General features: G+C 42.9%; 1 protein-coding gene across 2 annotated transcripts in view; it reads left to right on the forward strand.

Annotated features, from left to right (window-relative positions):
* The window catches only part of LOC126470240 (set1/Ash2 histone methyltransferase complex subunit ASH2-like), a 206,817-nt gene that overhangs the window by 141,675 nt on the left and 39,321 nt on the right, over positions 1-25,821 (forward strand). For both annotated transcript variants that reach the window (XM_050097943.1, XM_050097942.1), the window contains one exon: positions 1,584-1,728. In XM_050097943.1, the coding sequence (XP_049953900.1) occupies positions 1,584-1,728 (145 nt within the window). The remainder of the gene's footprint in view (positions 1-1,583; positions 1,729-25,821) is intronic.

Below are 25,821 nucleotides of genomic sequence, written 5' to 3' on the forward strand. Positions count from 1 at the left end.
CTGAAAGGAGGTGGCAGGCATCATTGCTGCCAACGAAGCCTTGATTTGCGGCTTGGTGCATCTGTTGTGCTCAGATGCTACCAGCAAAGCCTCCTTCACATCTTCGGTGTGACCTCCCAGCAAGAAGAGTGGACACTGATCGTCCTTCCCAACCTATCTCCTAATTCTGTAAAGGGATTCGACACTTTCCTAATGTTGTTCACTTATTAGGACATTTCAGGAAGATTGCTCCCAGTTCCAACCTACAAAGCATCCTGTTCTGGCTTAGATAAACTTTCATCAGTGGGCAGTATGTTGGATCAGTTTTTAAGGTGCAAGGGGATAGCTGCGTGACCAGTATCCTCTTTCACCTTCTGCCCAGAGGTTCACAACCCTGCCACAGTGTGTCCTTCACCAATAGGTGTGTGTCCTTCACCAACAGGTGTGTGTCAACTGGTAAGAACAAACAAATCTGAAGGCGCTGTGGCATCAGAGATCCCAAACAATTTATCTCTGGTGTCCCACTATCAAGGCTGCCCAAGGTAGCAACCTGTTGGCCTTGGTGAACACAGCTTACAGTTGTTTCCGGACAATGGCCAATTCCTCTTGCATCTGTACGCAACAGGTGCAGTCCCTATTCACCTTTAATTTATGTTTGTCTGTACCACACTAACCCAACCAGTTGCTAGATTGTATCTAATACTGCCACTATACTGCTTGTGGTTATCAATAAACTATAAAGTAAGCTCATACAACACAAATGCTTGGAAAATACGCAAATGCTTAGAAGAAGTTACTTGACACTAGTCAACACAGTTAAATACACAGATAATATTCATTCCACAAAGCTTGTGAGACCAAAGACAAAACCTGTGAATAAACAAAAACTGCAGCTGTAGCTTACTTGGGTGCTTCAGCATACAAATATCTTTGCTTTGATAAAAAATGCAATTATCAACAAATGTATTCTTGATATCCTTTGAATGAGAGTATTTTGCTGTCAGGTGTGGTTTGAATACTACAGTGCTTTACTGAGTGTAGTCCATTTGGCCTCCATGTTTTATTGGCCTTGCCCATATTTGAGGGGACATAGCTTTGCACTCTTTTGTCCTGAGAAAGGATCAACTTATGAAATTTGTGGCCCTTTTAGAATTAGTAGTAGCATGTACCATTTTAGTTACTTTTAAGTTGCAGAAGAAATTGAAAGTAAAAATTTCGCTTTACAAATTCTTTTGCTAATTTGGAAAGAGAAATTCCCTCAGCAAAGATGTTGGCATTGTTACCCTGCTTTTGGGCATTCACCTGACTGATTTTAAATAAAGCATTTAAATATGGTAATGGAAAAATTCTGGTGGATTGTAAATGATTTACAAGTAATAGTGACAATTCACTGAGTAATAGAAGCATTGAGTTGTCAGTTTAGTGAGCTGAATCCAGCTCATTCTCTGTCATTTGCAGTCTCTCTATTTGCTCAAGTGTATATGAAGAAAGCTCTTAAAAGTGTGGAGCATATTCGCCACTCAAAAGAATAAGTAAAATATGTAGTTCTGTTCATTTATAGCAATGTGTGTGTTGGTCTGGAGGGCATGTTTGTTCTGTTACAGCTGTTACCGCAGGTCTCTGGTATTACGAAGCTACTATAGAGGATATGCCAGAAGGCTCAGCAACAAGAATTGGATGGGGCCAAAATTATGCAAATCTGCAGGCACCCCTGGGATATGATAAATTTGGGTATTCATGGAGATCTAGGTATGATATTTCTATGAACAGCTATGTATACTTATTGGGGTATCTAAAAAGTTGTATCATTGCAATCTGTTTGTCAAATAACTTGTCACCGTAAAATTGTGTGTGTGTGTGTGTGTGTGTGTGTGTGTGTGTAAGCTTGTTGCCACAACTCGTGTACCTTGATCATTAGGTCAAAATAAATTTGAATTTACGACAAATTATACTGTCTGAACATCCAAAATTCTCAAAATACAAAACTACACAAGTCGTCATTATCTTATTTTGATTTTATTTAATTAACAATAATAATGTATTCTGGTTGAATACTGTTCTCCAGCAATGTTCCACATAACTTCTTGTGAGAGACTGGAGGCTCTGAGGCAAGTTCAAGTGCCACACTTTTTGCGATAGTGTCTGTGGTCAGGAATTGCTGGTTTCTTGACAATTTTTACATTTTTCTTTTTAGCTCTAGCCTCTCAACTACAGCTCATCAACTTCGAATGATTTGGAAATGGCTGGGGAGAAATGAAAGGTCTTGTCTGAGAAATGTGTATATAAAATCATGCGTGCTTTTTTTACTTAATGTTTTTGCAGCTGGGGAACAATGTTTTCTTTTTCAAAGTACCAGTAGGATTCCTGCCTATCTTGTTTGCCAAGAAACTTGACTGATTACCTCGCCTAAGGTATGTTAAAGAACTGTAAAAGTGAAACTTCCTGTCAGATAAAAACTGCACCAGACAGAAACTTGAACTTGCGACCTTTCCACCAGTACCTCGTCTCGTACGTTCCGGTAGAGCACATACCTGCCAAAGGAAATGGTTCTGAATTCGAGTCTCGGTCCACCACACAGTTTTAATCTGTCAGGAAGTTTCATATCAGCGTACACTTCACTGCAGTGTGTGCTAAACATTTTGAAGAACTTTGGGCACTCAGTGGCGGGCACTTTCAATTTCCCGTATTACAGTTGATAGCGTTTTATATTTTGATAAGAGAGTAGCACTTTAGTGTGATAACAGCCAGATCTCAGTGTTAACTAAGGTTCAAGTAATAGTCACTCATACAAGATCTTCGTGCAGAATTGAATGATGCTATCCTTTCCTGTCCTTACCAACTTTGTTTTCAAACATCTTTTATCTTACTGCAGAGCAAGCTGAATTGTGACTTATTCATCTCGTGATGTACATTGCAATCCATTTGGTTTGCGTATTGGAGAAATTTCAAAAATTTAAGGGAGACTTACAATAATTTTTACACAAATAAATAATGAGATAATACTAAAATAATATTTCTATGAAGTGATATATATTCTTATTGGGGTGTATAAAAAAAGTTATCCAGCTCAAATTACCAGTCTGTCCTGCTGCGTAAATTAATCCAAGGGGGCAATAGCATTTTAATTTATCATGAAAAGTCCTATATATTGAGATGCCTGGGTATATATTTTTAGGCTGTGTGTGTGTGTGTGTGTGTGTGTGTGTGTGTGTGTGTGTGTGTGTGTGTGTTCGGTATGCAAAACGATAATTTATAATATGTAAGGATGGAAGACATGACACCTCTTGAAACTTGCAAGCAAAAACACTTTACCTTTCGAAGTTGGATGTGAAACTTGTTTTCTTGTGACGTCAGAGTTACTCATTGACAAGGGAACCAAATACAGTGCAGTGAGTGCTGAAGAATTGCTACCTCATCCAACCACCACCTGGAGAAATTTAAAGGAAACTGCCAACTGTCTGTGTTGAGCTGTTTCTAGAGAGAGGAGGAATGTTTGTGGAGCTGTAGGAGAGGCACTAACAGTTGATTTAGGGAGTAATTCATATTGTAAAATAATTGTAGTGACTGTACTTCACATTAGCAATGAAAAAGGAAAACTTGAGGATCGAGTACTATGCACAAGAGATTTTGAGAGTGATATTGAAAAAAACTGGGAAAAGTATTAAACATGGACTGATAATTATATTATGCTGGTCAGATTTATTCAGCACTGTGCATCAGCAACAGAGGTCCAAACATTGTAGTCACACTTCGTTAATATAAGTGTGTGTCATGCTTAGTGCCTATTTTCAATACCGTGCTGGAGCACACAATTAGAGGATATACCAGTGATCAGTGTGATGTCCAGCAATTAATAAATTATTGTCAAAGTGTCAACTTTTTTAAAAGATCTTGGCCTTCAGGCCCTACTGCAGAAGTCATTGAAAGGAGATGTGGACACACACATGATGGAGCAGCGAACTAGACATATTTGAGTCAATTAACTCAGTGGTTCGAAGTTCTAGTAATTCCCCCCCCCCCCCCCCCCCCCAAAAAAAAAAAAAAAAAAAAAAAAGTTTGCTTAACTCTGTTGACAAAAAATATTGGAAGATGTATTAAACTTTCTGACACCATTTAAAAATGCTTTCCGTGATCTTTAAGCCTCCAAAACACCAATGCTGTATATCTCTATGTATTGTGAAAGCTGGAACTGCTCTTTTCTAGGAAGAAGAGGTAAAATGTCATTTCTAAGAGAACAAAACCACTTTTAATCAATAAATGGGAAGTAACAACAATGCATTAACTCACCACGTTTAGCTTAAAAATTCTTGGCAGTGCCAAGCAAGATGAAGTTATAAAAGGAAGCTAGGAATTAGGTTGCAAGAAAGTTTCTACAATTTCTATCACATCTCAGGCTCCTGAAAAGAAATAGAAACCTAATGGATTTTTGAACGAATTTGGAGATTCTTTGAAAAATGAATCCACAAGAAAAATCATTGTTGCCACATATGACATTTTGAAATATATCAATAACAACTCCAGTTTGTGGAAGGCAGCGAATTGATAGCCTGATGGTGTGGACAAGAGAATACGTATTCACAGCTTTCCAAACTGGCATGTTTTATACACTGCATTTCCAGCACTCCAGATTATATCTTTCTATATAGTAATCTTTCAGACTAAACAGGTACCTCTATAGCTTCTCTTATTTTACTATCTTTCTTAAAATTGTAAGAATCATTTCAATATTTTTCAGTGTTTGAATCAGAATTAAATGGAAAAAGGACATATTTAATCCAAAATCTATGAATTTTTATATGAAAGACCCCCACAAGATATTTTTAGTATCTTTACTTTCCTCAATAAGAAAATTTAACTTCAAAATCAGACTTCTGGAATATTGTCAAATTAAATGATGATGATCTCCTAAGTACCTACCTTAACTTTTAAAATGCATGTCAGTAATATTATTCTGAGGCTGTTTCATCTCTCGATCATTGTTTCTCCCCCTCGATGCCCACATGTACAGGTGTATTTTGGAGCATCGTCGCTTACTGTGAACAATCAAAGGACGCCCCCCCCCCCCCCCCCCCCCCCCCCCGGTTCGGGGGTTAGAATTGGCCCGCGGCATTCCTGCCTGTCGTAAGAGGCGACTAAAAGGAGTCTAGTCTCCAACGTTTTGGCTTTTCTGTGATGGCCCCCTCTCGTGTTTGACTTCCACCTTTTCTAAATTTCTGTTGATAGTGCGTGCCGTTTGGGGAAGGACGTCTTATGTGGTGTTTCTTGTTTGTCAATTGTGCACTGAGATCTTGCATACTGCTTATTGTCGTGTGGCAGGCTTGGCCCCCTCAGTCTTCTAGGTTACCTACTTCTCGTCTCCTGCACCATAGCATCCTTCCCTCCTCTGACAGTTCTGGACCATTTTGGCACCCGAAATCCAGTGCGGTAGCCAGTCCGTCGTGGTGGGGTTATCAAGTACCCTCTTTGTGGTAGCCCCTTGACAACACAGGGATCGCACTGCTGATGCCTGAGCTGTGACCTCCCCGCATATGCCAAGGAGTAGGTGCCCATTCTTGCTGGGGCACCAGGACTCCCAGCAATGGCCATCCCGCCAGGTGGCCCTTGCTGCGACTGGGTGGCGCCTGTGGAGAGAGCCCCTGATAAGAGTGGGTGGCATCAGGGCGGATGACCCGCAATGAAACGGGTTAAATTAACTCACACTGGTGGGCACTCAGGCCCAGCAATCTCTAAGCGCATCCAAAATTATTTTGATGCTGCGATCTATGATTCCCGATCATTCCTCTCCCTGGCCACACCTTGGGAGGATCGTATGACGACTCGCTCTCGTGAGCCGTATTCGCCTCAGGACCTAGTTTGCTGCAGGACTGATGCAGAGACCTTTCAGGCAACGAAGCCCTAGTTTTTCATAGACCACCTTGAAGATGGGTTTGGGGAAGTGGTAGCGTTGTCTAAAATGTGTGAAACCATACGTATCTCCTCCTATGCGGTGCTTCAAGTGTTGGAAGCTCGGTCACACGCCATCTCGTTGTACTTTCAGCACTACATGCAGGGATTGTGGTTGTCCTCTGCACTCGGGCGCTCTGTGTGTGCCTCCTCCCACTTGTGTGAACTGTGGGAAGCCCCACTCCCCCTGCTCACCTGACTGCCCTGCTCTCTATAAGGAGCGACAGATCATGGAAATAAAAACTCTGGACAGGCTCACCTATCAGGATGCGAAGAGGAAATATGAACGCCTACATCCAGTGCAGATGACTACATCGTATGCTGTGACTGCGACTTCGTTGCCCCTGGTGGCGACGGCTGTCTCTGTGGTTGTTAAGCCTCCAGTGGGTCCTCGGGGTCACCCTGGCTCTTCCTCCCTGTCTGTGATGGGGGACACTGTTTCTTCTGGTGCTCCCAAGGTACCTCCTTTGGGAGATCAACCCCCCCAAACCGACGGGGATATCAGACACCCCCCCCCTCATGCCGGAGGTACGCCAGCCTCCTCCGGCTTCTCTCGCGTGGAAAGGGTCCCTTGGTAGTCTGCCTTCTAAGGCTTCCTCCAGTGCAACAGCTGACATCAGTCAGTGGTTCAAGCCCACTCTTAGTCTGTCCCTGAAACTCCTTCTGAGTCAGTCTCCCTCCCAGGTTGCTCCTAAGGAGCCGAGGGAGGAGGTGAAGAAGAATAGGCTGAGTAAGACGGGCGAGGTTCAGGTTGCCTCTGTGCCCACTGTTCCTACCAGCTCTGAGTCTGATGACGATTTGCAGATTTTGGCGTCCCCCGATGACCCCAGTCTCGCCCCTACCTCAGATACACTTATTCTCAATTCAGCCTCTCCTTGGGTGGCGGTTGATGACCTAGCGGCTTAATCTGCCTCTTCGGTGCCTTCACACCTTTTTCGGCCGTGGACAGTGTCATCCTCCAGTGGAATTGCTGTGGTTTTTTCCACCACCTTGCTGAGCTCTGACAACTTCTCAGACTCCACCTTTTCTTCTGTATTGCTCTCCAGGAAACTTGGTTTCCGGCATTGCAAACCCCTGCCCTCCATGGCTATCAGGGTTATTATAAGAATCTGGCAGCTAATGAGAGGGTATCTGGTGGAGTCTGCATTTACGTTCTTCACTCTCTTTACAGTGAGCGTGTCCCTCTTCAAACACCTTTAGAGGCTGTTGCTGTTAGGGTGTGGACACCGCAGGCTGTTACTTTCTGCAGTGTTTATCTTCCACCAGATGGTGATATCCTGCAGCATGTAATGGCTGCGCTGGTGGCCCAACTGCCACCACCTTTTCTGTTACTGGGCGAATTTAATGCCGATAACCACTTGTGAAGTGGATTGGTGGCAATGGACCGAGGCACTGTCGTTGAGCACGTGTTAGTGCAGTTCAACCTTTCTCTCTTAAATGATGGTGCCGCCACACATTTCATTGTGGCACATGGCACGTACTCAGCCATCAACATTTCAATCTGCAGCCCTGGCCTTCTACCATCCGTCCATTGGAGTGTGCACGACAACTTGTGTGGTAGTGGCCACTTTCCGATGTTTCTGTCACTGCCGCAGCAGCACCCTCCTGTGTGCCTCCCAAGGTGGGCTTTGAATAAGGCTGACAGGGACTCATTTGCCTCTATTGCGCCTCTTTCTCAAGACACCATTGATGTTGTGGTTCACACGATAACCACCAGCATCGTCTCTGTGGCAGAATCCGCAATCCCCTCTCTTCCGGGTTTCCTCAGCGGAGGACTGTGCCTTGGTGGTCACCGGAGATCGCTGAGGTGATTCAAGATTGCAGGCGGGCCCTCCAATGTCATATTCCCTTTAAGTGGCTCTGTGCCCGAGCCTGTCGCCTTATTCGCCAACGGAAACTGGAGTGCTGGGGAAGGTATGTCTCCACCATTGGCGTACGTACATCTCCATCACAGGTTTGGACCAAGATTAGGTGACCCTATGGATATCAGACCCCCGTCAGTGTACCTGGGCTTTCCCTGAATGGAGCAGTTTATACTGAATCAGACATGATTGCAGAACTCTTAGCAGAGCTTACGCTCTGAGTTCCACTTCCATGAATTATCCGCTGGCCTTCTGCTCCCTGAGAGAGCGGTTGGAACGTCGGAGCCTTTCATTCCATACACGCCACCCAAATTGTACAATGCTCCCTTCATTGTGCGGGAATTCCAAATTGCCCTAGCCGCTTGCTCTGATACGGCTAATGGGCCAGATCACATCCACTATCGGATGCTCAAACACATCTCTGTGGATTGCCAGCAACACCTCTTAGACCTTTTCAACCGGATCAGGGTTGAGGGTGACTTCCCGTCTCAGTGGCGGGAAAGCATTATCATACCAGTGCTGAAGCCTGGCAAGAACCCACTGGAGGTGGACAGCTACTGCCCCATTAGCCTCATCAACATTCTGTGCAAGTTGCACGAATGCATGGTGAGCCGGAGTTTGAGTTGGCTACTTGAGTCTCGGGGCCTTCTGTCGCGGGGTGGGTTCCGTAAGGGCCACTCTGCCACCAGTAATCTGGTCTGCCTGGAGTCTTCTATCTGTACGGCATTTGATGGCTGTCAGCATCTGGTTGCCTTCTTTTTTGACATGCGGATGGCATACGATACAATATGGCGACATCACATCCTCATCACGCTTCATGGGTGGGGTCTTAAGGGCCCGCTCCTGATTTTTATTCAAAATTTTCTTTCGCTTCATTCTTCCGCGTGCAAATTGGTCTCTCACGTGGTTCCTCCTGAGTCCAGGAGAATGGGGTCCCACAAGGTCTTGAGTGTCTCCATCTTTTTAGTTGCTATCAATGGGCTAGCTGCAGCCGTGGGAACGTCCGTATCTGCTTTTTTGTATGCTGATGACTTTTGTCTGTACTATAGCTCCAATGGCATTGCGGTTGCTGAATGGCAACTATAGGGCGCTATCCGCAGGGCACAGTCTTGGGCCGTCATGCACGGCTTCCAGTTCTTGGCCCCCAAGACTTGCATCACACATTTCTGCTGGTATCACACTGTTCACCCTGATCCACGGCTTTATCTTGATGGCCAACCTCTTGCTGTGATGGAGACGCATCAGTTTTTGGGCTTGCTTTTTGATACCCGGTTGACTTGACTCCCTCATATTCAGCAGCTTAAACTTGCTGGCGCCATCTTAACGCTCTATGTTGCTTGAGTCACACCAGCTGGGGTGCCGATCAGTAGACCCCTTTCTGACTGCAGCACAAGTTGATTCAGTCCCATTTCGATTATGGGAGCTTGGCTTATGGTTCGGCATCGCCTTCGGTGTTGTGGTTGCTTGACCCCATCCTTCACTGCAGGATCCGACTCGCCACTGGAGATTTCTGCAAGAGCCCTGTCACCAGTCTTCTTGTGGATCCGGTGCCAACGACTGCTGGCTGCTTACACTGCACATTTTTGTAGCTTGCCCAGACATCCCAATTACCGTCTCCTGTTCCCCAACTCAGTCATCCATCGTCCGGAACGGCAGCCCCGGTCAGGGTGTCAGATTGCGATTCGCGTCCAGTCTCTACTCTCAGGGGTTAAGTTTTTCCTTCTCGCACCTCCTTTCCAGACCCATGTCCGTATACCCCCATGGTGTGTGCCCCGTCCATGCTTTCAGCTAGATTTGGCGCAAAGTTCGAGAGACTCAGTCCCTCCTGAGGCCCCCCACTGCCGCTTTTTTCCATCCTTGTCACGTTTGCCAGCTCTGCCGTAGTCTATACCTACGGTTTGATGGTTGCTGATCGAGTTGGTTATGCTTTTACTCTTGGGGATCGCTCTGAACGACACTCTGTGGATGTCCGCTCCTGCCCAACTGAGTCCATCATCTGTAGTGACTACCTGAGCAGTTTAAGTGTGTCGACCGGTGTTTTTCTCACTCTTGTCTGGTGATTATCCAGGAGTCCCTCCATACTCTTGCCCGTTGCGGCCGCTCCGTGGTTTTTTTGTGGACCCCTGGTCATGTCGGCATCCCGGGTAATGAACGGGTTGACAGACTGGCTAAACAGGCTGTCGGTGCACCGGACATGTAGATTGGCCTTTCGGATAGTGATCTCCAGTCAGTTATGTGGCAGAATATCCTTGGTACCTGGGGTGCTGAATGGCGCACCCTGCCTTCACCCATCAAACTTCAGGTCGTCAAGGAGACTACTGGTGTGTGGTGCTCCTCCTTGCGGGCTCCTATCAAGAACTCAGTTGTACTCTGCCGTCTACGCATTAGCCACACCTGGCTGACGCAGTTATTTATTGCGCCACGAGGGCCCACCTCTGTGTCGCTGTGGTTCAGCATTGACAGTGGTCCAAATTTTGTTGGACTCTCTGCTTTTAACTGCACTCAGGCAGATGTTCACACTGCCTGATATGCTCCCTGCACTTTTAAAGTATGACACTGCCATGGCAGGCTTAGTTTTGAGTTTTATTCACGCTGGGGGGCTTTTATCGCTTGATCTGAGGGTTTGTGTCTTTTTTGTGTTGAGTCTAGCCTTTGGCCTACGGTTTTAGATTGGGGTTTCTAGTGTCTCTCTAGGTGGTTGGCTTTTCTTTTTGTTTCCATGGTCGGCCAACCACTGTACAACTCTGTGTGCTTTTCATTCCCTATTTTTCTGGTCTTTGTCTGTGTCTTTCTTGTTCTGTGTCATCCCTTGTTATCTCCGTTGCTTGTTTTTATTCCTTGTGGGTTTTCATGGTCATGTAAAAGGGACCGATGGCCTTTGTAGTCTGGTCCCTTCAACCCACACAAACCAGTCAACCAATCAAAGGGGCCAGCACAGTGGAGGCTTGTGATACATCAGCTGCGTCTTACACGATTGCCAATTTCATACTCATACCCCCCAACCACCACATAGGCTCAGAACTGCTACAGTGAGCACACCTGTTCCATGGGGAATTGTTGTAACAGCTTGTCCTAGAGTGCATAACAGTTTGCATAATTTAAGGAGCCAAATGCTGTAAGTTGCCACAGTAACATCATCTTAATAATAACTATGATTATGGCTTTAAGCAAAGTTACTATCGCACACTCGGAACAAATAGCACTGTATAGGTTTGACTGCACGGTGCTCTGGGGAAGAATATATGCATTTTTAACATCTGCAATGGTTAAGGACGGCTACATGTTATTCTTCCTGATTTTCCACACTTTCATATTTGCATTCTGTTTCCATCCTATAAGTGGCTGCCTTAATACATTTGAGGAATTCCTGTTTCTTTTGAAGTAACACAATTCTATTGCACAATTTTGAAATGCAACCACAATGTAAATGGGCTCTTTGAGGAAAAGGTGGTCTTCGGAATTTTCATTTTGTAATCTTACTCCCATTTGTTACTTACATGTGCCATAAATAATGTTGGGTATAAAACAGTTGAATCTGTGACCTTTTATGCTAAGTATATTTAAAAGTCAGTGATGCAGTGCTCGTTACAATGAGAATAGTAATGTGTAACATGGACATTTCTTATCAAATGGCTTTCTACATAAATAAGGAACCAATATACTTTATGCAACTTGTATATTGGAAAAAAACCTGAAATGTGATGTGACTGTCATTGAAATATATCCAGCCTTAATTAGCATCAAAGCTGAATGTGAACTTCGGCAGATGAAAATTCAAGGTAGGTGGGGGCTACATATGGGTATAGGAGCCAGTGAAGTGTGGTGCACAATGAAGATGACAGGGGTGGATTGGGACAGGGTGACAGAACAAAGGAAGGAGAAACTTTTAGGTTGATGATGTGGTTACAGTGGGTTAGCACAGGTAGAGGCCAGGAGGAGTTGCCACCTTTATTTCTAAATATGTACTCACCATGTAGGGTGTCCCCAGGAGGAATGGTCAATATTCAGGGATACGACAGGAAAGATCAGGGTGTATACGACCTGGGAGATCCAGGAAAAACTCGGGAATTTTTTAGAATTACAGGAATTTTTCCTTTCTTTAGCTTTCAGTTTAATTTTTGTAACATTCACAGGTAAGAACCAGTACTCCGACAAAGGATATTACTGTATCCCGCTACTCCAGAATAACTCTTCAACAATAAAACATAAAAGAGAGAAAAAATGAAAATAACTTAAATTGCAAAGGAAATGTGCCTTAAACAACAACACCACACAGTGCTCATGTAAGCGTGTGCCAACAGCAAAATGTGTCAAAGGCTTTAGGAAGACTATACAACGCTTCATAACAACAAGTTGCCTCCGATGAGCGTGAAATCACAACTGTTTACATGAGATTCGTTTTAGCAGTTGCGAGCAGACTCATAGTCGCATTTGAGCAGTAGATTGTCCCGCTTCTGGCTACAGGAATGTGGTTGTTGACTGTGCAAGCAGTCGCAGCAAGCAGCTAGATGCTACCGGGAAAAGGGGGCACCAAATTCATATTCTTGAGGGGAAAAAAGCTTGTTTCACAAAGTGCTTAGTATCCAGCGCATGTTGGTCTATCGATTATTCATATGATTCTAAAATGCATCCCTGTTTGTTTTTGAACACATCCTCATCGCATCTAGAAATAAACTTTCCCCAGACAAAAGGGGACGGGGCTATATGAGCTGAGCGGAGTAAAGACAAACGGATGAATGCCAATTGCCGTCTGATCATGTGGTTAATTGGGTTTGCAAATGATCAGCGTTGTTATAATTACTAGCGAAATCCTTATATTCAGACTACCAGAATGGCAATAAACGACTAATAGGAATAACAGGTGAGAAAGATTACATATTGTCTTCTCGGTGTATCCAAGAAAATGAAATTTTGACAAAAAAAATTTTGGCAGATCGCTACACTAGTAAGGACCAGTTGTACAGCCCCCGGCTAGCAGCCACTTCTATTCTGGAAGTAACACGGAAAACGTGTTGTACGAATACGTAACAACGCCTAACCAGTGAACAATCGCGTTGTACCCGTTCTCTAAATGTCCTCCGTGTTCTCAGTGGTATGTCGTGGGGAGCGGATCGAACCGTCCTACTTCGCCTATATCGGTCGATCGTCCGCTCCAAGCTGGATTATGGGAGCTTCGTATACTCCTCTGCACGGCCATCCATCTTACGCCGCCTCAACTCCATACAACATCGGGGTTTTACGTCTTGCGATCGGAGCGTTTTATACTAGTCCCGTCCAGAGTCTTCATGCTGAAGCTGGTGAACTGCCACTCACCTACTGGCGCGATATACTGCTTTGTCGGTATGCCTGCCGGCTACTGTCAATGCCCGACCACCCGTCTTATCGTTCCTTTTTTGACGACTCTCTCGACCGTCAATACCGGTTGTATGTCTCTGCCCTGCTACCCCCTGGAGTTCGCTTTCGTCGCCTCCTTCAACACCTTGATTTTTCACTCCCTGCAACCTTTCGAGTGGGCGAGAGCCACACGCCACCTTGGCTCCAGGCTCAGGTTCGCGTTCACCTTGACCTCAGCTCGCTCCCAAAGGAGGTTACCCCCTGTTCGGTATAACACTCCCGTTTTGTCGAACTTCATTCGAAGTTCATTACTATGACCTTCATTTATACAGATGGCTCTAAGACCAATGACGGGGTCGGGCGTTCTTTTATTGTCGGGGCACAAAGTTTCAAATACCGGCTCCATGGCCATTGTTCGGTCTTCACGGCTGAGCTCTTTGCCCTCTACCAGGCTGTTCTTTACATCTGCCGCCACCGACATTCTGCTTATGTCATCTGCTCAGATTCCCTGAGCGCACTCCAGAGCCTCAGTGATCCGTATTCGGTTCACCCTTTTGTGCACCGGATCCAACGCTCTCTTCAGCAGCTGGTGGACGACGGTTCTCCGGTTAGCTTTATGTGGGTTCCTGGCCATGTCGGTATCCCTGGGAACGAAGCTGCAGATGCCGCAGCCAAGGCTGCGGTCCTCCAGCCTCGGACAGCTTCTTGTTGTGTCCCTTCATCAGATTGTAGCAGGGTCATTTGTCGGCGCATTTTATCGCTGTGGCATGCCGATTGGGCTGCACTTACGGACAACAAGCTTCGGGCCTTGAAACCTCTTCCCGCGGCTTGGCCGTTCTCCTCACGCCCTTCTCGGCGAGAGGAGGTCGTTTTGCCTGGTTACGAATTGGACACTGCCGGTTCAGCCATCGCCATCAGTTGACGGCTGCGCCGGCGCCGTTCTGCCCATGTGGGCAATTGCTGACGGTCCGCCACATTTTAACGTCCTGTCCGGATTTTAACACACTGCGTCTTGATCTTGGTCTGCCATGTACTCTAGACGCCATTTTAGCGGATGACCCACGAGCAGCTGCTCGCGTTATTCGTTTTATCAACTTGACAAACCTCTCTAAGGAATTTGATTATGCCGTTTTTTTAATCCTATGCCTGTCAGTCTGTCTTTTATCGTGTTTTCACTTTTTAGTTGCTGTTTTAAACTTGTGCCTCGCGGTGCATTCCTAACGTAGTCTGGGCGCTAATGACCATTGAAGTCGTGCGCCCTAAAACAAAAAAAAAAAAAACAAAAAGAGAGAGAGAGAGAGAGAGAGAGAGAGAGTGAATAATCGCGGGATAACTAAACCTGTGATTCTAGCAGGCTTAGTGAAGTTAATCGGCGAAAAAATTTTGACCAGGACAGGAATAGCTACAAAATTTGTGATGACAAGTTTGTTTTTTAGAATGGGGAAGGAGAATAAATTGGGACATTATAGAAATTATGAAGAATAAGACGATTCCAAATTTATATAACAATTTCACAATACTACTTTTTGATCTCATTCTTGAGAAACTGGTGCGTGTGAATGAAATGTGAAACTATTTCCTAACATTACGCTTTTTGCTTGTAGTAGGCCTAATAGGCATTTGATACTGATAATTCATGAATTATATTCTGTTTTGTTATAAAAATGGCCATTTGTGCCAAAAAAGTCTCGTTTATTTAGTGTGTGTTACAAAATTGCTGCAATATTAGAAAGGTCTATTTTGTTTTATCTAGCCAGACAGTGACAAAATATACATAACCAGATCCAGAAACCACACCAGTCTTGGGGCATATTTGTGTTAACAGCTTTTTCAGTATTAGATAACGACATTTTGATTTTTCATGTAGCAAAAATCGTTTGACGAACTTTGATGAAGTAATAGGAAACCATGCCATGTAAAGCTGTAGCAAGATTAGAGAAAAAAAAAAGGCTAGGAGCTAAGGATTGAAGTAATTTGTACTTTCTTGATTGTCTCTTGTCTTTATTGGTTTTAGGTAACCTATATTTAATTTTGTCACACAAAACAGCAAGTTATTAGCTAATAGGCAATGAATAGTGCATATTTTCTGAAGAGTTCTTGTTCTCCCGACTACGAATAATCCCATCCGCTATTAATCGCGAGGTGGTGTTTCTTTTTTAAAGAAAAAAGAAAGAGGGCCAGGCTGTCAGACCGGCCGAATGGGGGCAGGAGAGGCACGACAGGACATTTCAATTCCCACTGTCCTGAATATAGTTTGATGGCATTCATTACTAAATATACACGTTTAAATTCCACGGACGAAATACAGTGACGTGCGATAGAATAATGCTGTCTAAAGAGGCGTGGCACTGCACTTTGGCACACTTAAGACCAAACAACATGTCTTACATTTCCTCTAACACACATGTTTTATGTTTCAGACTTTACAGGAAGATGTGCGCTACAAGATGAACATATTTTTGAAAATTCGATTTTTTTTTAGTAGTATCGAACCGGTTAGCAATTATCTTAGATCCGGGGACGATGCGCAGGGCAGTCTGAGTTTAGTGGGTAGTCTCCACGTGACCCATGTTCACATTTAGTGATTTTGCTGTTTCTCCTTCATTTACTCTCACGTCAAATGAAAACAAAACGGATATCTGTGGCCAGGCACTATCAAATGAATGAACACACATTCACTAATTACGGAAGGCCAAAATATGTTATTAGTTTCAGATTTTATTTTATTTCCAGCTTTCTGACAGTCAAGCATTAATCGCGTTGCAGAACAATGATGTTGTTTTTGTCTGTTTGCTAAAGAAATTTGACTTTTATTAACCTTTTCGGCAGAGACAGTCAATGTATATGAAACGAAATGTTTAATTCCACAGTACTGGATAGTTTCAACTGTTCGCAGCATTTCAAGTGCACATTTTCATCTTCTAGCACGTATGGCATTATGCCATAATAAAGAACCAAACACTATGTAATATAGTACTGATGCTCCAAGAAAATTTATATCCCGAAAATCACACTGAAAAGCTTAATGCAAGGTTGAGGTCTACTTCACTGGGAATCTGGATACACGAATGTGCACTTTACGTATGCGTTTTGAATGTGCACATTTTAGTATGGTTCACGAAATTGTGATGCTCTTGGAGTATCCTCTGATGTCTTGTTTCTTTTATGACATGATGTATGATCTTTCAGTGTTTTACACGTACGTACATACGGGCTTACTATGCCATGGTAACTGCGCAAGCGCGGTGTCGCCTGTTATCTGCACTCTTTGGCAACTGCTGAAACGAACCTATTTCTAACAGGTCGCGGGAAAATATTGCGAATAGTGGTTTGAAAAGCGTTACTTTCAAAGTAAATATCCTTTTACGTAAGTTGAACTATGTGCGAGAGTGTACCATGAATTTATTAAATCACAGAGAGTTTGACTCATTTAAAAATCAGCTCTTGACGACGAGCCATTTAAAAGAATTTCGAACCCTGAAGATAAGACATTTATGTCATTATTCAAAATTTTACTGGCACATTCGTGTGATTATCTTACAGTATAACACGCGCAAAAAAGATCAACATTATATGTTAAAGCTTAGCTTCTGTTGTAGCCTATTAACCTCAGAGACCAGTATTATATGTGAACGCTTTGCTTTTCTTGTAGCAGCACTGTTGTTGTTGTGGTCTTCAGTCCTGAGACTGGTTTGATGCAGCTCTCCATGCTACTCTATCCTGTGCAAGCTTTTTCATCTCCCAGTACCTACTGCAACCTACATCCTTCTGAATCTGCTTAGTGTATTCATCTCTTGGTCTCCCTCTACGATTTTTACCCTCCACGCTGCCCTCCAATACTAAATTGGTGATCCCTTGATGCCTCAGAACATGTCCTACCAACCGATCCCTTCTTCTGGTCAAGTTGTGCCACAAACTTCTCTTCTCCCCAATCCTATTCAATACTTCCTCATTAGTTATGTGATCTACCCATCTAATCTTCAGCATTCTTCTGTAGCACCACATTTCAAAAGCTTCTATTCTCTTCTTGTCCAAACTATTTATCGTCCATGTTTCACTTCCATACATGGCAGCACTATGTATGTTAATTTAAACTATTAACTTTCCCTGTTTGTGTGTTCGTGCTACTTAACAGTGACGTTGCTGTTTGCTGGCTACATCATGTGTCCTATGCTCTGAATATCCGCTGTCATCGGCTGGCGAGATCACGTGACATGAGCAATAACTGGCTTACAAAAGCGCATCGCAATCTCGATTTCAGTGATTCGGAAAGTAACATGTGTCTGGTGGAATTTCAATGTATACTTTCGTAATACGAAAATACGTAGCGTACATGTTGCTGCACATCAAAGATATTTTCCGGCCGGGAAATTCAACGCCCGTGTATAAACCCATAACCATTCAAAGGATCGATAAGTTTTGCAAAGAAAATATACTGTCACTTAACACGGAAAAAGTGTGTATTCACCCGGGAGAAAGTGTATTTTTAACCGGGAAAAATTCGGGATTTTTTCCTTCCTTGTCCACGTATACACCCTGAAGATCATTTACAACAAAAGGGTCTAGTAAACATGGGCGGTAAAATGCTTATCTTAAGAGCTCTGACAAATTGATCATCTTAGATGCTGTGAAATAAGCCTCTTCTACTGCAAACTGTGTTATTTCCATATTTTGAGAGGTAGTAGTATGGACCAAAACGAAGAAAAAATGTACAGTAAACATCGGTTCCAAAGTGCATACCTTAAGAGTTAAGAGCACCTGTTCATCTTCGCTACTATGACATTTTGCATTTTAGAGCCCATGTTTACTAAACATTTTGGCTTCAAATTATCATTCCTGTCATGTCCCTAAATATTGACCATTACTCCTGGGACTCCCTGTATTATTTGTAAGCATGCCATTCATGCAGTAGATGTCTTGTTTCTAAATTTCCTGCATGATTATTCTGACAATCTGATCACTCTAAGTTTGAATTTAATGCACATTAGTGAAAGTATTGCTAATTGCAGCATTGTTAATTGCTCCTAGCCATTTGTAGCAAACAACTAAATCCTGCATCATGAATATTTACAAGGTCTTAAAAGAAAGGAAAAAAAGCACCCAACTCGATCATCATCAGCTGACTTTGAGAAATTTACATTTACTGTGCCAGATCAAAAATACACCAATATTTAATGCTACAGAGGCATACTACATAGAATCAATATTTACAATTAAGCATCATAGTGTGTAGTATGTACAGGGCTATTACAAATGATTGAAGCGATTTCATAAATTCACTGTAGCTCCATTCATTGACATATGGTCACGACACACTACAGCTACGTAGAAAAACTCATAAAGTTTTGTTCGGCTGAAGCCGCACTTCAGGTTTCTGCTCGAGAGCGCAGTGAGACAAAATGGCGACAGGAGCCGAGAAAGCGTATGTCGTGCTTGAAATGCACTCACATCAGTCAGTCATAACAGTGCAACGACACTTCAGGACGAAGTTCAACAAAGATCCACCAACTGCTAACTCCATTCGGCGATGGTATGCGCAGTTTAAAGCTTCTGGATGCCTCTGTAAGGGGAAATCAACGGGTCGGCCTGCAGTGAGCAAAGAAACGGTTGAACGCGTGCGGGCAAGTTTCATGCGTAGCCCGCGGAAGTCGACGAATAAAGCAAGCAGGGAGCTAAATGTACCACAGCCGACGGTTTTGAAAATCTTACGGAAAAGGCTAAATCAGAAGCCTTACCGTTTACAATTGCTACAAGCCCTGACATCGGATGACAAAGTCAAACGCTTTGAATTTTCACCGCGGTTGCAACAGCTCATGGAAGAGGATGCGTTCAGTGCAAAACTTGTTTTCAGTGATGAAGCAACATTTTTTATTAATGGTGAAGTGAACAGACACAATGTGCAAATCTGGGCAGTAGAGAATCCTCACGAATTCGTGCAGCAAATTCGCAATTCACCAAAAGTTAACGTGTTTTGTGCAATCTCACGGTTTAAAGTTTATGGCCCCTTTTTCTTCTGCGAAAAAAACATTACAGAACACGTGTATCTGGACATGCTGGAAAATTGGCTCATGCCACAACTGGAGACCGACAGCGCCGACTTCATCTTTCAACAGGATGGTGATCCACCGCACTTCCATCATGATGTTCGGCATTTCTTAAACAGGAGATTGGAAAACCGATGGATCGGTCATGGTGGAGATCATGATCAGCAATTCATGTCATGGCCTCCACGCTCTCCCGACTTAACCCCATGCGATTTCTTTCTGTGGGATTATGTGAAAGATTCAGTGTTTAAACCTCCTCTACCAAGAAACGTGCCAGAACTGCGAGCTTGCATCAACGATGCTTTCGAACTCATTGATGGGGACATGCTGCGCCGAGTGTGGGAGGAACTTAATTATCGGCTTGATGTCTGCCGAATCACTAAAGGGGCACATATCGAACATTTGTGAATGCCTAAAAAAACTTTTTGAGTTTTTGTATGTGTGTGCAAAGCATTGTGAAAATATCTCAAATAATAAAGTTATTGTAGAGCTGTGAAATCGCTTCAATCATTTGTAATAACCCTGTATATGGCATTACAACTCATTAAGTCACATCAATGAATACAATTCATAAGAGTTAGGACATGATCCATGCAAAACATATTTAATCTAAAAAGCCTTACAAGTCAGTGGGAATTAAGTTGTGGCTTTAGAATAGCTATTGTATTTGATTTTCGTGTAATTTCAAGACTGTAAGACTAACAGTCCAAGAGGATGTGTGGGAACAACTTACTGCTGTTTAATTTTTATTGTAGAGTGAATTGAAGTGAGAACTAAAAATGCTAAAATATACATGTGTAGTATACTCATGTCCGTAAGTTAAAGAATCAATGAGATCCACGTAACGGAACGAAGGCAGCGAAAAAATGGGTGCTAAAAGTTGCCAGAGCAACAGTGGGGTACGTGACACAGTGTTTACAATAGGTCTACTATAAAACTGAGTCTGGGCTGTTGGTAGCACGTACACTACTACATTTGCACTCTGCAAGCCACCTTACTGTGTGTGGAGGAGGAGTGTTCTGGGTACCACTATAATTCACCCTCATTCTTGTTTCGTTAGTAAATAATGCACAAGAGTGACTGGTTACAATGAGGTGAAAAGTCATGGAATACCTCGTAGTATCGCGTTGGACATGCTTATGCCCAGTGTAGTGCAGCAGCTCAACATAGCATGGACTCAAGTTGTTGGAAGTCCACTGCAGAAATATTGAGCCATGCCGCCTCTATAGTCATACATAATTGTGAAAGTGTTGGCGGTGCAAGATTTTCTGTGTGAACTGACCTCTAGACAGTGTCCCATAAATGTTCAACGGGATTAATGTCCGGTGATCTGGGTGACCGAACAATTCACTCACATTGTCCAGAATGTTCTTCAAACTAATTGGGAACTATTAAGGCTTAATGACATGGCACATTGTCATCCACAAAAATTGCATCGTTTGGGAACATGAAGTACATGAATGACTGCAAAGCTCTCAGAGTAGCTTTTCAGTCAATGATTTGTTCAGTTGGTCCAGAGGACCCAATCCATCCCGTGTAAACAGAGCCCACACCATAATGGCGCCACCACCAGCTTGTACAGTGTCTTGTCAACAACTTGGGTCCGTGGCTTCATGAGGTCTGCACCACTCTCTAACCATACCATCAGCTCTTACCAACTGAAATCGGGACTCTGTTGTTTAGGGTCCAACCGATATTGTCACGCGCCCAGAAGAGGCGCTGCAAGGAATTTCTTGCCATTAACAAAGGTACTCGCATTGAATTCCTGCTGCTACTGCTGCCCATTGACGCCAGATTCTGCCACACTGTCCTAACGGATATATTCATTGTAGGCCCCATACTTCACACTGAGTTGTCTGATAGCACTCACAACTCTACACAAACACCACTACTCTTGTTGGCCATAGTGAGAGATAATGTCTGAAAATTGGTATTCTCGGTACTCTTGACACTGTGAATCTTGGAATATTGAATTCTCTAATGATTTCTGAAGTGGAGTGCACCATCCACCTAACTCCAACTACCGTTTCACATTCAAAGTGTATTAATTCCCATCGTGCAGCCATAATCACATCTGAAACCGTTTCATGTAAATCACCTGAGTACAAATGACAGCTCTGCTAATGCACTCCCCTTTTATACCTTGTGTATGTGATACTACTGCCATCTGTATATGTGTGTATCACTATACCATGACTTGACACCTCAGTATGTAAGCCTCTGTATGAACTTTTATATCTCTGATTTTTCCTGTTTGCTCATTTTGTAAGATAAGGTGGGCAGAAGTATTATGTCGCTTGATCCTCCTCCGAATACATTTGGATCCCTTTACACACTAGTTTGCACCCTTTCTCCCCAAACAAACCAACCATTAGACATTGATTGGTTATCTCTGTTTTTGCATATAAGCAATTTTGCTTGCAGATGTGTGTTAGCACATTGTCTGTTGTGTTTGTTGAGAAGTCAGTCATAAGTTCAGATTAGTAGAACAGTGGAGTTGCACTTGACAGTGCCTGTACTTCAGATGCTGGGTAAAAGGGGAAAAAACAACATGTTTGTTGATGGAAAGAAGTGTGTACGAAGGACTTACTCATTAGGAACGATGTTAAAAGTTTTAGATCACCATGAGAAAGGGGAGCATATTTTCCATTCAGCTCCCTTGGGACTTGGGCATCTAGTGTGAGAACTATTTGTGACATGTGGAATCAATTCGCAAAACTGCTCAACATTCAATTGTCTTCAGTGTGTGTAGAGTGACCAGATCTCAATTGGAGGTGATAGACGGGGAAAAAGTGCTAAGCTGTTGGACTGAACATTGCAACCAACAGCACATGCCTCTCTCTGGAACTGCTATTAAGCCTAAAGTCAAGAGCTTGTATGCAGGTTTAATGAAAGAGGAAGACGAGCTAAGTTTTAAATGAGAGTCAAATGCTTTGTAATTTGAGAATTCATCGCACATTCTCACACTCAATATAATTCATGTTGCTTAAAAGGAAATATACTTCAGAAAGCAATGCTTCTCGAACCAACATTTGCAATATTTTTCCGCAACCTGTTATGCTGCAGTTACAATGGCACCGATATTGGCAGATTCCGCCGACGATCGACATTGGCCGAAGACAACTGATCTTTTCAGATCAGTAAAATCAGTACGCCACTATGAACACGGTCACACTGTAGACTATCTCATCACCCGAACTTGTCTACTTCGAACGTCAGTCTGTGAAATGCAAATCAGTTTGTTTTCTTCGGTCAAATCGACCGACATTCTCACATATTGATTGTGAGAAGCTGATAAGTTTAATCCAAGAAAGAGTGAGTTTGTGGCATCCTGAGTATAAAAATATGTTAATTGGGGACTATAGTTCGGAATCTGTGGAATGAATTCATATGTTTATTGGAAACAACAAGTAGGCAAAATCCTTATCGGATCTTTTAGGTGTAAATTATAACCTCAATAAATTAATTCGTTAGAGTGAGAAAAAATGAAGTCCCTTATGCTTCAAGTTACTGAAGTGAGTCTTTTTCAGTTGTTGTTGTAGGTGGACAATATGTGCCTACAAATTGTCATCAGTGCTTACAGGCGTTTTTATGCCAATAGGGTAGTGATTCTGTTATGTGAAGTGATCTGCAAATGTGGTGTGTGCGTCCACTTTTCAGTACTTTGCGTGTTCAGAGTACCGTATTCTAAACTTTATTTTCACGCGTATACTAAATGAAAGTCGCTGAAGGTTAATTAACATATGTTTGCACAACTTCAAATAAATCGAACAAAACAGCGTTTCCATTCTTGCTTTTCAGGATCTCCACTAAATATCTTGCATATGTAAAGCCGAAGACTCATATGTGAAACACTTTCGGATAACAAAAGCTGATTTCCAGTAGTTATAGATGTGTGTTTTGAGCCCTGTTAAAAAATCCGATATTCACATTAAAGAGGCAATTCTGACTCAAGGTAACCCAGGCGTGTCACGTCAGTATTTGACATGGGACCATTAAATCTTTCCAGTATTCAGGCCTTTACCCTGCTATATGACTTCTCAAAAGTACAATTTCAAAGTTTTTGTGTGATATGTTGGATGCTATATACGGTGTCCTGAAGGCTAATTAAAAAGCTGATACCTTCACTCTTGCACCACAAATACTTCGAAATGTTGAATTTAATCTTTTGCTAATTTTGAAGCTATGCTTTGTGCAAGTGCTCCAAAAAGACCCTGCTAAATACTGATTATCTGTCATTCCTTAATTAAATAATAGTTGCTGATAAGTGTTACCCGTTAACCATTCATTATGGGCTCATAACGTCATTGGCAAAGCAATGAAGTTCACATCCTACCACTCTAGCCTAATAAACCGTACTAGGAACAACGTATTTGAGAGAGATCCTTAAAGAGGCATATAATTGAAACTATATATTTTCATAATATACACGATAGAAATGCGAAGAACATAAAGATAGCGTGTTAAATACTAAGGTAATGGCTCCTGACACTGATCGTTGGTGAGAGAAGGAAAGTGGTGTCAAAAAATTCAAGCGGTCCTAACACTTCTGGCATAGCGTTTTTCCTTTCATCTCGTGTATTCATAAAACTTGTCTGGTAATTCCAATAACTGATGACTGTGTGTACAGCAATCGTCATGTTCTTTTCGAGACTGATACAGCTTACTTACTTGCATTCGGCGTCTTCTTAATAGGAAACGCTGCACTGCAGCACTCGTCTAGAAGCACAGAGGTATCGTGGTATCCATCCCACCCATGGAGGTTAAAATCTAAACTACTTCATACATAGAATAGATACTAACCTAATCTTCTTGACCCCTGCCACAAACTGATGGAGGAGATCGCACCGTGCCCACGCTGTCAACCGGTGTTACCGGGCGGCGTCTGGTAACGGAGTCTGACGACCGTTGTCAGTGCTGCTGTGAATAGGTTTGTTTGAGGAGTTGCCACAATGCGCATTATTGCGTTTGCGCAACTACGATGTCGAGCTCTGCTCAACGCCTTTCGTCGCATTTCTGTTTGGAATTCCGTGTGTGCTGGTGCATCAAGTGACCATGTGCAGCACTGTGGCATGTTCGGAGGGGACATATGGAGTTACTGTACTCAGGGCAATTGTATTATCATATCCTATCCAGAGAGAGAATGAAAATAAGAAAGTAGTCCTTCCAATAACGTTCACTTCAAAAGTAGACCCTACAACTCAGAGTACCCTAATATTTTGTTATGTGGTGACTTGAACATAGTTTTTATTTTTTTTATTCGTACTCTGCAATACTGTTACGTGACATTTCTAATCACATTTACATCGACACAGCACTGCAAAAACAAGTAAGAAGGAATACAGATTTTGTGCAGAAATAAAATTTTTTGTATACACCAGAACTAAGGACAATAGGTTTTTGATTACTTTTTCAAGGTGTATAAAAAACTAACAAGGTTAACAGTGAAGCCAAGAAACTGTATGAGTGGCAGTTTTTATTCTACCTGAGGAGTAAATATAAACCCTTGTGGGGAGTTACAATGACAAAACACAGCGTGCTACCAGTCTGTACTTTACCGAAGAAAGGCGTTCTGTGAATTTAAGGTGTAAACAACAGAAATTAAGAAATAACGTAAAACCTAGAGGAGGTACAAGACAAGCATTGAAACATGTGTTGTGATCGAGAAACATTGTGTTTCACAGAAGGCAGAGTTTTAAAATTCTGGTAAAGCTGTCAATGTATTCAAAACAAAACATCTTAATCAGTATTGCTGACGAAATGTACCTGCGTAGTCATCTTAGAGGACATTTACATAGTTCATCGATCTCACATTATGACATGCAACAAACAGGACATTGGAATTTCTTAAACCATACTGAATGCCCCATTCTGCATAAAGCACACGTTCGTCTGCCCAGATTCACATCGAAACAGGTTCCTACTAGGTATTAAGCCTTCCAATGTTGTTTGCAGGACGCCAGTTTTCGTGGAGTACCAATGTTGTATTATCTCATATTTGGTTCATTATTATGGCGTAATGCCATACGTGCCAGAAAATGAAAATGCACACATGAAATTCAGCAAACAGTTGATCCTAGCCAATACTGTAGGATGAAACACTTCGTTTCAAATAAACTGACAGTCTCTACGGGAAAGATTAATAAAAGCCAAATTCCTTTAGCAAACCGACGAAAATGACGTCTTTGTTCTGGAGACGATTAATGCTTGATTGCCAATAACGTGGAAATACAATCAGAAAACTGAAACTAATAACATATTTTAGTTTCTGTAATTATGTGAATTTACTTTAATTCACTTGATAGCACACACACAGAAATCAGTTTTGTTTGCATTTGCCGTGACAGCTGTAAACGAGGAGAAAACAGCACAAAATCACAAACATAAACACAGGTCATGTGGAGACTATCCCCCACGCTACAACAACTAAGACTGCTCTGCGCATGTGCGAATCCGGTAGCTTGGGCGCAACGGAAAAATTTTTTTGGGCAGCATGTGGCTGCTTGCTGCTACTTCTTATATAGCTAAACAGCCATGCCACAAGTGACCAGAAGCGGAAGAAGGCGCCGCTCATACGTAACTTCGGCTCTGCGCATGCGTGTGAGCCCACCGGCAACTGCACAGACGAAGCCAATGTAAACAGTTGTGATGTGGAGCTC

The sequence above is a fragment of the Schistocerca serialis genome, chromosome 3 (assembly GCF_023864345.2).
Source record: "Schistocerca serialis cubense isolate TAMUIC-IGC-003099 chromosome 3, iqSchSeri2.2, whole genome shotgun sequence".
Classification (NCBI taxonomy): domain Eukaryota; kingdom Metazoa; phylum Arthropoda; class Insecta; order Orthoptera; family Acrididae; genus Schistocerca; species Schistocerca serialis.